General features: G+C 39.4%; 1 protein-coding gene across 1 annotated transcript in view; it reads left to right on the plus strand.

Annotated features, from left to right (window-relative positions):
* The window catches only part of SLIT3 (slit guidance ligand 3), an 805,773-nt gene that overhangs the window by 697,450 nt on the left and 95,532 nt on the right, over positions 1-12,791 (plus strand). Inside the window, exons 17-18 of the mRNA XM_074204955.1 lie at positions 7,799-7,942; positions 8,864-9,007. Coding sequence (XP_074061056.1) covers positions 7,799-7,942; positions 8,864-9,007 — 288 coding nt within the window. The remainder of the gene's footprint in view (positions 1-7,798; positions 7,943-8,863; positions 9,008-12,791) is intronic.

Below are 12,791 nucleotides of genomic sequence, written 5' to 3' on the forward strand. Positions count from 1 at the left end.
CAAAATCTAGAAGCCTAGATAACAATTTGAGAAGTGTCACATACAGTGGAAACGGTGCCAGACCTGGAGTCAGGAAGACCTGAGTTCAAACATACTTACTAGCTTTGGGACCCCCTGCAGGTCACTTACCCTGTTTGTCGTAGTTTCCCCATCTGTAAAATGAATTGTAAAAGGAAATGGCAAACCACTTGCAGTATGCAAGAAAACCTCATGGGCAGAACTGGCATGCTGTGGTCCACAATGTTATGAAGAAATGGACACAATTGAACAACAACAACAAATGTGCCAGACTTACTAAGCCCTAGGATTACAAAGAAAAGTTAAAAGTTCAGTCTCTTCAAAGAGCTCGTGAGTAGACAACATTCAAACAAGGATTTACAAATAAGATGTAAATGGAATACATTGGAAATAATCAATAGAAGGAAGGAAGCATTAGATAGGGAAAGACATCTTATGGAAGGTAGGGTTTTAGCTGATACTGGGAAAAAAGTCAGATTGAGGGGGGTGATAGTTGGGGCTGGTTTTGCTAATGCTTGAGAAATTAAGTTACTCTTTTTTCTAATTCCCTGAGGGTCAGAGAGGGGAAAATATATTAAGGCAAAATTTTTGTTGTTGTTATGTTGCTTTTTCTCCAAGTAAAGATGATTCATTATCCTTTATATTGGTATCAAACTATGATTGTAATGGGACTCCCCTCATGAATGCTGATAGATAAATATTTTAAATAAATAAATTATAGTCTTCTAAAGTTGCCTGAAGCACTGAGAGGTTAAGAGGCTTGCCTCTGATCACATACCTACCAGAAATATGAGGTAGGAAACAAGCTCAGGACTTTCTGACTTCAAGATGAGCTCTCTATCCAATACCAGGCTGTCTGTCCTTTTTTTATATAGCTAGAAAAATATTCATTACATCAGGTCCTGACTTAAGAGAAAGGTTGCTTATTCTAGGCGTAAATATCATTCTTCATTTAATAAGGACTACAAAGGGTTTGATAAGGCTACTTCCAAGCTCCCAAGCCCAGCTGAAAGGGAATGGGGTGAAGGATGGCAATGTTTCTGCCAAGGCCATATGATTATTCAGAAACCCAGCGGGAAGCCGTCTTGCTCTTGTTTCCTGTGAAGCAATAAGTCTTCCTGCTCCATTCTTGGCAGGAGATGAGAATGTAAACACACAGGTGCATTTCAGATGTCTGGAAACAGGCGGCCAGAGGTGATCGCACCCCGCTGTTCACTAAGAAGTGTTGGCCTCCTGTGGATTTGCCATCACAGCCTCCTAGCCAAACTCTTTGCTGCCATCCTAATTGGCCAAGCTCAAACTGAACTCCCTCCTTCTCAAAGAGTTCCTAGGCCAGGCTGTTCTGTGACATGGTTGAGCTCTAGCTTGTCTATTAAGTGGGGGAGAAAGCTTCTTTTGGAAATCCTGAATTTAGTCAAAACAACTTTAGCTGCCAGAGGTTTAAGGGGATGTGAAGGGCTGGAGGAAGTAGATTCCACCTCCAGTAACAACTTCTCTGCCTCTCTGCATTTTTTCCTACTAGAGTAGGGTAGGGGAATATCTGGTCAGTCAGTCAATCATCAAATATTTATTAAATATTACTACTACATAGTTTACCGGGTAGTGTGCTGTGTTCAGATACAGGAAAAAAATCATAATCCCAGTCTTATCTCCAGTAACTCACATTCTGATGTTTAAGTGAAGGTAATCTCAAAGAGAAGGGATGGGGAGAATGGGGTGGGGTAGGGAAGATAGGGCTAAAAACAGACGTTCCCCACAGAAGGCAGGGGTTCTGTGTTACTTTGGAAAGGTTCCTGAGCCAAAAGAGGACTGGATGGACTTTGAGATATTTGCTTTGCTTTATACTATATTTGAGTTACCAGAAAATGTGTGAATCATTGTTATAAATTGATTCACATTTGCAATTTGCTGGGGAGCTGGCTATTTAAAAGAACCCTGTGGAGAAGTCTTTTGCAGAGCTGTTTTTGCTTTTCTTATAATCTGAGCAATCACCCCCTGATGAACTGTTTTGTCAATCTGGATCTTATCCATCAGGTTTGCTCACATCATTATATGCTGATGCCAGAGACTCTCAAACTTGTTTCAAATGTGAGCTTCTTGAGGTCAAGGATGATCTTTTTTGTCTTTCTTTATATCCCCAAGTGCTTAACAGTGCCAGGTATACACTTAGTGCTTAATAAATAAATGTTGACCAATTGACTGACTAGCCTTTGCCTTCCCTCAGTCAACTGTATCTTTGTGAATAACTCTGAGCCTCTGGAGGGGGTGGGAAGCTAGTTGTTGCCATAGACAAGGCACTGAACCTAGAATGACATAAAACAAATCCTACCTCAGACACTTGCTAGCTGTGTCATCTTGGGCAAGTCATTCAATTTCTCAACCTCAGTTTCTTCTGTAAAACAGATATGACAATAATAACACCTACCTTACAGAGTTGCTATACTGATTAAATGAGGATATTGTGGCAAATCTTAAAGTACTGTACTTAAAGTACTTAAATACTATTTGCAATTATTTTTATTTTTATTATTATGTTGCATCAAGTGAGAATAAGCATCCCTGCCCTAATTTCATCATGAGAATAAAATGAGATCAGGCAAGAGTATTTTGAAAAGCATAAAGCACCAAACAAATGTAGGAGGTTGCTGCTATAACTCCAAGCAAAAACTGGAATAAAATTTCTTTACAGTGTATTTTCTGAATGTTCAGTGAGGGCTCATAAAGCTTTAAGTTTTATACCAGAAATTCTTAACCTAGGGTCCATTAGCTTGTTTTAAAAAAAATATTTTGTTAATTCCCTGGATATGAATTAAGAAAAAATTTGAATACAATAAACTCCCCATTGGAATTTTCAAGAATTATTATTATTATTATTGTTATTATTATTATTATATATTGGATGCAGATGAAGAAAATTTGAATACAATGAACTCCCAACTGGAATATTCAGTGTTTATGCTTATGTATGTGTGTATACATATATGTGGTATTGAAATCAAATATCCTTGATAAGCACAATTCTTCCCACTAAATGATTTGTCTCACTCCAAATTATTTATTCAGTATCAACTATAGATTTCAGGATAATTGGTCTCCTTTATCATGCTATGTTTTTTTATTTTATGTACTTAAAACCATAATTTCATCAAACTGGCAGAGGAGCTATAACACACACACATACACACATACACACACACACACACATTTAAGAATCCCTGTTTTACACTGATGTTATTTTGACATGTACAATCATGTCAAATATATATGGACATATATTGGATATATATATATACATATATATATGTATATATATATATATATATATCATAAGGTCAGCATACATCTTGAGTCTTGAGGCAGCTAGGTGGCACAATGGATATAGTTCTGGACCTGGAGTCAGCAAGACTTGAGTTCAAATCCAGTCTCAGATTATCTGCGTGACTCTAGGCAAATCATTTTACCACTATCTGCCTCAGTTTTTTCAAAAAAAACAAATCAGTGTAAAGGTCACCCAGGCTGGAAGTACAGTAGCCACTCAACCCCCTGACCATATTACTGATTGGCAAGGAAGCATTGACCTGCTCTCTTTCCAACTTGGGCTAGTTCACACTTCTTTAGGCAGCTGGTGGATTATATTTTGCCACCAGAATTAAGGGGGACACCAGTTCAGAATTCTGCCTCTCCAGTAGCAAGGACCACAGGCATGTGTTCAGTTAAACAAACTTGTGAATTAGTTTCAGGGCTAATGGAAACCATCAATGAGATCTTCTGAACATGAATAGGATTATGGATTTAGAGTTTCAAGCACTCTCAGAGACCACCTAGTCCAACCCCTTCATTTTTCAGACCAGAAAACTGAAACCTAAGGAAATCCAGTGATTTACCCAAGGACACATAGATAATAAGTGTGAAAGGCAAGATCTGAACTCAGCCCTTCTGGCTACAGTCAGTGTTCTTTCCTCTGTACCACACATGCTTATCTGCCAGCTTTTCACTGGCCAGCTTTATTAGTTTCAGAGAAAAGAGATATTCTCAACCCTCCTCCTGTCCTTCCCTCCATGGCTGTCTGAGCCTGAGGCTGCTACTATCTCCTAGATTATGATACATCCCTCTTGTCAGACAGGGTTTGTGGTATATCCAACAAGCATGAAAAATAGAGACCCCCTAATAGACAGAGCTTTGCCTTGTCAGGCTTAAGCTCTGTGGAAGTATCCAGATAGACTCCCCTTGGCTTATGGAGGCGACAACAACCACATTTCATAGAAAGAATATAAATGGGGCCTGAAAACAGAAGTTCATTTGGAGTACACTTTTCCTTAGAGTTGGTGTCTCCCTGTTTCCCTGGTTCAACTAAACCTCAGGTTGGAAGTGGCAGCTTGGAACTGTAGGCAGTTCTGCTATTACTCAGCATATGTGTTTCAGAAAGCTCCTCGCTACACAAAATTACTTAATAAAATACATAGACCTTATGGTAGAAATGGGGTAAGAGACACAATCCAAAATATATGTCAAAATGTATTATTATGTTAATGACACATTCAAAAAAAAAGATAAGAACAGAATAAAAACTTGGTAGCCCAAAAATACTTAAATACTTTTGTTTTTAAAAATACATTCATATAATTATTACAATAAATGATAATATCCACAATTGCTGCTATTAGACCTGTATAGACAGAGATGCCATGGCAGAAGAGATTGGTGATGTCTGGACTAGTTCTCTTTTCAACTGACTTGTACTGCAACAAAAAAATCTACAATGAGGATGCCATCTTATCCTGACAAAAATTTGATGTTGGTTATTAAAATTAGCATCAGAAAGGTTTAGCTTGTAAATTATTGAAAGATGATACAGCTATGGGGGCAGCTAGGTGGTACAGTGGATAGAGCACCAGCCCTGGAGTCAAGAGGGCCTGAGTTCAAATTCAACCTCAGATACTTAACAATTGCCTAGCTGTGTGACCTTGGGCAAGTCTCTTAACCCCATTGCCTTCAATAAATAAAAAAAAGTGACACAGTTAGTTGTGTTCTCTTAATGTTTTTTTTTTTATGAAGAAGACAAATCCACATTCGCAACTGAAAATGTGAACTATGCTCAGATCATTCTTTAATTCATCAATCCTGTTGAAACAAATTAACATTTTCCAAATATAAGTTATAGGAGAACTGATTGTATAAGGGTCCCTCTCATCATTCTTATGGTTCTTACCTCTATTACTGTCATTATTGAGGTTCTGTCCTCCACATCTGTTGGTGGGTGGCCATACGGAAATTTTTAAAAAGGTAGAGTTAGGGATTTCCTATGATATACTATTTATAGGACCAAACTGCACTGGGAATCCTCTCAACTCTTTATTGCAATAAGTTAGAATTCTATACTTGCAAATTTTTTCAAGTATTTGCCATAAAGTTATTCAGTACTCTTCCAGGCACTTTAATAACAAAGAAAAAGTGTAGCAGCAAGATTCTCCATATATTTGTATTTTTTCTTTTTTTTAATCTCCTCTTCTATCTTCTGTCCTCTTAGCCTTGGGAAATCCAATGTGAAACTTTATAGGAATGTAATCTTAATTTTGTATGTTTAAAGAAACAGATGTCAGGAAATGGGGAAATACTCATTTCATGGGCAGTCATACTCATCTTCATTGCCTATTGGGGACACTTAAATATACCAAGAAGCCTAACTTTCAATGCAAAAATCTCCCTCTTCTGGCATATGGGTGAGTTATTGCTATAGAGGGAACATTTATTTCCCTTTTGGTTTCTGATCTGGGGTAATTTGCAATCTTTTCATTGCATTACCATCATTCCTGGGTTATGTGATGTCTAGGTTCCCAGAATTTTAGAGAAAACAGACTAAATCCAAATGAAATAAGACCGTGGTCCTAAATAGAATGAAGCTTAACCTGTCTATTGAATACTTCTCCAAGGGCCATGGGAAAACTGAGTATGTTAGCTCATGTTGTTTTTCATTGAGCAAGTCACTTTCCCCACCCTGGACTTCTGGGCTCAGTTTCCTCATCTGTAAAATGAGAGTTGGCAGTCAATAAATCTGTATTAAGCATCTACTTATAGTAGACATTGAACTATATTACCTTTGTACTTTTTTCCTGCAATGAAAGAGAAAGGAACAACAAAGGGTTATTATATGACTGCCTCATACTCCAGGGATATGTCTGTAACAGCTTTGGCCAGCATATTCCTGTCTGCAGATCATTGTGCCCATTTTGGCCACCAGTGCTGGGGCAAGGATGTCCATGGTCTGGTTCAGTGGACAGGCTGGATGGTTCACTGGAGGTTGTGTAGGAGGCTTTCCAGACAGATTATTTGTTTGGTGAATAGGATATACTTGGTCGGGCTAAATTCCTCCCCTTGGATCGTGTAAATATCATTTGGTTCTGTTCCATTCGTCGGGTCCTGGAAGCCTTTCCTGTTTATCAATCTGGGCTCCTCTGTCATGGGGGTGGGTTGGAGCCACGCACCATTGATGTTTGCCCAGGAAGAGTCTCAAACAAGTGGTTAATGTTTTGATTGAGCAATCAAGGCCTGTTCACCATAATCTTCCTATGAGGTTTGTTCCAAAGAGGCTTATTTCAGCAAAAGAGTAAAGCTTTATCTCAGAGCACAGGTCTGAAAGTAGGGCCTGCCAGGGAGAGAGATGAGGGCAAGGATTGAAAACAGTGGGAACAGAGTGTTTGATAACATAAGTGAATCCTATTTTGAAAGTATCCAATATCCAAAAATCTGTGTTTTTGAAATAAAAATATTGAGATGGTCATTATGTGGGGTCCCTGATTTTAATGGCATTGCCCTTTCAAGAAGCAGGGGTTGTTCACATCACAATTCATTGAAGTGTTTACTTCCATTTTTCTTTACTTTTCTTGTTGTATTCCCCACTTTAACTCATATACACATATATCCTTATCCTTTTCTACTTCTTCCCCTTTCAGATGCCCATAGAAGCATTGATATTTTTATACTTTACATGCACACACACACACACACACACACACACACACACACATACATGTACACTTGCTTCTCCCACTTCCGTTGAATGCAGCCTTTATCTGGTCCCTACCTGCTTGACTGGAATTGACAGTTGTTCACATTGCAATGGATTCCTTTCAGTAGCCACTTCTATTCTCTCCCCACCCTGTCATTTGCAGATGTTTTGTTTATATGTCAGGTATATAGAGAGACAAGTATAGTGGATAGAGAACTGATCTGGAAGCCTGGGCTCAAGTCCCATTTCTGTCACATCCTGGCTATGTGACCCTAGTCAAATTACTTAACCTCTCAGTACTCTAACAACTCTCTAAAACAGTAAGTTTCAGAAAAGGTGCTTCTTCTGCATCAGTAGAGGAAGTTTCCCTGCCAGTATGTTCCCCATACCAGTAAAACTATGGGTCTGCCCTTGTTCCTGTCTCCCTTGCTTTCAAGAATGTTTATTTGTTGTATACAAAGCATCCTTTGAAAAGTGACATACCCACATGTTTCCAAGACTGAAAACTCTCAAGTATCATAGATCATCTGGGCTGGTTTTCTTAGAAGTTCTTCATCTCCCCTTTTCTTCCTCCATTAACCATTGCCCAGCTCCACCCCACCCCACCCCCGCCAAAAAGGAGTAGGTATATCTGTGGATAATATACTACCTGCCTCATTTTTTTCCCCATATCCCCCCCTTGGTTGGAATGGGGCAATGGTTTTCTTACACCACTCAATGTCTCCACTGCCTTTCCTTTCCCCTCCCCTCTCCTGCTTCCTCCTCTTCCTTCAGAAACCTGAGTAACAACAAGATCAAGGAGATTCGGGAAGGTGTCTTTGATGGGGCAGCCAATGTACAGGAGCTAATGCTGACGGGGAATCAACTGGAGTTGGTACATGGAAGAATGTTCCGGGGGCTCACCAGCCTCAAGACAATGTGAGTTAATTAAAATCTGGTAGGTTGGGGGTGGCTAGGTGGTGCAGAGAATTACCTAGCTGTATGACCTTACTCTGAGGACTTAGGGTGTCTTCTTCTGCCACAACCCAACTCCCCCCACTTGTTAGGATCCAGTTACTAGCCCCTGAATTCCATTTAATACTTAACATCAATTAACTTTTACAAAAGGAATTTTCCTTCAAAGACACAGTCAGAACATATAAATATTTCTCACACCAACTTGGATTCTGAAGTAGAGGACTCACAACTTAGTTCATTTGGTCCTACCAACATTATAATTATATACAACATGACTGCTGCTTGAACCTTGTCTCAGATACCACTAGGCTAGGGTCCCAGAGTCATTCTAAGATCTCTGGGGCATTGATGCTGCAGTGCCTTCAAAACCAATTCCCACTCCTAGTCACTCATTAAATGCTGTGGGCTAAGGAATCTCTCACCAAATGAAATAAAGACAAAGAGGTTAATGCTGACACACCTTTTGTGAATGCCCCAGAGCCTCCCATTCACCATCTAGTTAACATGGTGAGCCAACCAAGACCAGTTATGGATGTCTACACGTGCACCCTAATCTTTCCTATTCACTTCCTTTATATCTAATCATCTTTCCCCCAGAAGTAATGTATTAGTGTCTTTCATGTAAAGAGGTTGCATCAGTTGACAGAACTGATGGAGTCTGCACTTGAAGAGAGGGATGTTGCAATATGCTTTTCCTAAAAAAGCCATGTTTATTCTGTGCAATCCCTGTTATTGTTCATATACACATACACATGCATACCCATTCTGGAACCCAGCTCTGCACAATATCAGAGGGGACCTAAAGAATTGATGCTGACTTTGAGCCCTGAAGTGGTGGAGTAGCCTCCAGTCTGCCACTTATCACCATGTCTCTTCTTGCAGGATGCTGAGGAGCAACCTAATCAGTTGTGTGAACAATGACACCTTTGCCGGATTGAGCTCAGTGAGGCTATTGTCCCTCTATGACAACAGGATCACCACCATCACCCCAGGAGCCTTTACCACACTCGTCTCCCTGTCAACCATGTAAGTTCTGATGTCCTTATACTCTGTTCTGCTTAGTAGAAAAGGCCCTTGGGAGGAAAAAAAAGGAAAACTTCACCTGGTCACACCCAATTCCAAACTTTCTTTGACTTCCCATTCCCCAGATCTCCCTATTATCCAGGCAATCTGATGTAGCAGAGAGAACCTGAATGACAAGATAAAAGTCCTGGATTCATTTAACTTTTATTAATTTGCATTTTGGTTAATTTTTTTATTGATCAAATAACTAGTACTCAATAAATATTTGTGTATGATGCCTATGATAACAGGAAAGTTATATAGCCCCCATCTTTAGGGAACTCACAGGCTTATTTTCATTAAAATTTTTGTTTTTCAATCAATGAAAATTTACCTTTTCTCCCTTGGACATTCACCAAAAAACCCACTTTTTATAAAGATATAGAGTCCAGTAAAGCAAATTCCCTCATTGATCATTTAAAGAAAATTATCTCAATTACCACCCCTTTGTCAGGAAGTAGGTTGACATGTTTTATCATGAGTCCTCTAGGATCTTGTTTAGTTATTAGGTGGATCAGAATTTTTAAGTCTTTCAACGCTTTTTATCTTTAATAACAATAAGAATAATACCTAATACTTATAGATTATATTTTATATACAAATGTTCTAAGGTTTGCAAAACATTATATATCTATAATTTGATTGATCTTCATAACAATTTGTATCTAAGGTAAGCTTTGGACTCAGATCTTCTTGATGCCAAGTCCAGCACCTTTAACCACTTAGCTACCTAGATGCCTCTTTACAATATTGTTGTTATTGTATAAATTGTTCTGGTTCTGCTCAATTCACTTTTCTCCTGTTATTCTGAGTGTGAGTCCTTGTGTGATTCATGGTGATCAAAGGGTGTAAACCTTGGAAGGCTAGTTCAAAACTATCCTTTTATAAATGAGAAGATTGAGATTCAGTTGGTGGTTTTTTTGGGAAAGATGGGACCCAATTATTAAGGATGGGTTGAAATAAAAGAGGGGAAGAGGGAAAGTCTTCCATCATTTTGGAAGCAGCCTAATCAAAGGCATAAAGATAGAAATAAGGAATCAGACTTGGATAAAGAAACCTAACAAGTAGGATGGATAGATAGAAGGTTGTTGTCCTCATTTATTGCTGTTACTGTTGGTCCTTCGTTCTCCAAGAGACCAATAACTTCAGAAGGTGATGTCTCGACTTGCAAGGAAATTGGATTTAAGTGAGGCAGAGCTACACAAAGTCATCAGCCTCATTCTCTCCTCCAGCATCATCAAAGACTAAGGACAAAATATAGGTCAAGGTGACTGGCTATGGACCTGGTTGCAGTGGCCTTGACCTTTTTAAACTGAAGTCCTTCCCAGGCCTCAGTTTGAGGCAGCACCCATTCAGTAGTTAAAGGATAGGTAAGAACTAAGTCAAAAAAAGACCTAGTTTGCCTTCATAAAGAATCAGTCTGAGAAGGGAAGACTCCCAAAATGATAGAGTGGCTTTAAGAATGGGTGAGTAGAGCAGGGCCAGTCTGTAGAGGCCAGGAGCTCCCTTTCCTTTCCACAAGAACTCTTTTGTCTAACAAGCCCCCAACTCCATATCTACTTTCCACTCTTGATCTGGGCAGAGTAATCCAACCTTTAACAATTTTTGACTTTATACAACTATATCTCAGCCCTGCTCATAAAGAACCATTATTGATTCTGATAGAGGTTTTCTATTTCGTTGTTTTTTTGTTTGCAGATAAAACCTGTCCTCTGTGAAGGAACATTTTAGTCAAAGTTCTTTCTTCCATTTCATAAGGAAGAAACAAATATTTAACTCTCTGTGAGGTTCTATCTTTTTCTTTTCTTTAGCCTGGTTGGTAGGCTTGGCTACAGTCCAGGCTGAGATTTTTGCATCAGACTTTTCCACTTATGGAAATGAATTGCAAAGATATGAACACATAAATGGAACAACCCTTGTTAAATTATTTAAATATGGGGCAGCTAGATGTTGCAATGAATAGTGCACCAGACCTGGAGTCAGGAGGACTTGAGTTCAAATCTGTCTCCATACTTGACACTAAGTAGCTGTGTGATCTTTGCCTCACATCCAGGGCCATCTCCAGTTGTCCTGATCCATATCTGGTCACTGGTCAAAGATGACTCTGAAGATGAAAGTAAGGCTGATGACTTAGCATGGCCTCCCCTCCTCCTCATTCAAATCCAATTGTCATGTCATGGCATCACCTCCCTGATGTCATGATCTACTTTGAGAACAAAGGACAAACATCATCATCATTTAAATATAAGATGGCCTCTACTAGACAGTCTAAGAATTCTTTCCTGGGACAGATCTCACACCTTCAAGATGACTTGTACAAATTATTTAGACTTTCAATCTTTTATATAAAAATGTTCACTCGGGGCGGCTAGGTGGCATAGTGGATAAAGCACTGGCCCTGGAGTCAGGAGTACCTGGGTTCAAATCCGGTCTCAGACACTTAATAATTACCTAGCCATGTGGCCTTGGGCAAGCCACTTAACCCTGTTTGCCTTGCAAAAAACCCTAAAAAAAATGTTCACTCATATTTTTCAATGGCTTCCATAACTTTTCAAATAAAATCAAATGAATCAACATTGCTTTTGGTTTGGATGTTCTCTCCAATGGTACAAATCTCAGGGCATCCTGTTTGTCTCTTGCCTATGTCTTAAAAATGTTTGCCAAAAAGTATCTACCCAATATGTGGCTGGCTTCTTTCTTTTTTCTTCCTTCACTGGGTTGCCAGAGGAACCAATGAGTGCCCCACCTATCATCCTTCACCTTTACCAGCATGTCTTTTCTTCTTATCATACACTTCCCTGCTAATGCTTATTAATCCTGTTCTTCAAGTCTTTGGTTATATATTGCAGCCTGCTCACATCAACTAAGAGCTCCATTTCCCTCTGTGTGGTATTCATTTTCAATTCAAGGACTTTTAGAAGTCTCCTCCAATGTCCCCCTCAAATGAACCATCCCACAGTGATTTTTTTTCCTCTTTCCAATCAACCCCACACCTCAGGAGACACAGAGATAATACTTTGAATGAACTCAGTATTCTTCTCTCATCTCCCAATCACCATCATTATAGGCCTGGGGTTAGTGAATCTCAACAAGACACTTGATAACATTATTGAAGCCTGAGGGAAAGAGGAATAATGTCACAGACAGTCCCACCCTGATAGGGACTGCTGAATTGGACTAGATATTATTAAAATGAGAGATTGTCTAAGTCTATACTCTCATTTTACCAATGAGAAAAACAAATTCTAGAGAGAAGTGGTTGTACTGAAATCACAGGACTGATTAATAATAGAACTGGGAATAGACTTCCTGATTCCCAGTCAGGGGTTCTTCTCAGTTTGCTGGATCACTATATATCAGAAAGAAACGAGTTAAGGCTAAAATAGTCAGATTCTGAGTGAGAGTCAAGGGGTTTGTGCAGATGTTTAAGGAAGGAACTGGTGGCTCTGTAGCAGACTCTTAAGGTACAGTCCCCAGACTCCCCTAGAGCTGGGGGCGGGTAAGGGAGAAGAGAAGTAGAGAAGGAACATTAGGCATGTTACCTCTTCTCTAGTCACCACGGAGGCTAACTGTTAGTCTCTTTACAGTATGTACTTCAGTGTTTCTATGGCAATGAAAATTTTTTCTGAACTTCAGATAGGAGAGTCCACGAGATAGAAATATTGGGGTATTCAGGGAGGAAGTCCTGAAGCCTGAGCAGACAGCAAAGATTAGGTCCTTAACAACTGTTGGCTTGAACAAAAATTCA

This window comes from Macrotis lagotis, chromosome 1 (assembly GCF_037893015.1).
Source record: "Macrotis lagotis isolate mMagLag1 chromosome 1, bilby.v1.9.chrom.fasta, whole genome shotgun sequence".
Lineage (NCBI taxonomy): Eukaryota > Metazoa > Chordata > Mammalia > Peramelemorphia > Peramelidae > Macrotis > Macrotis lagotis.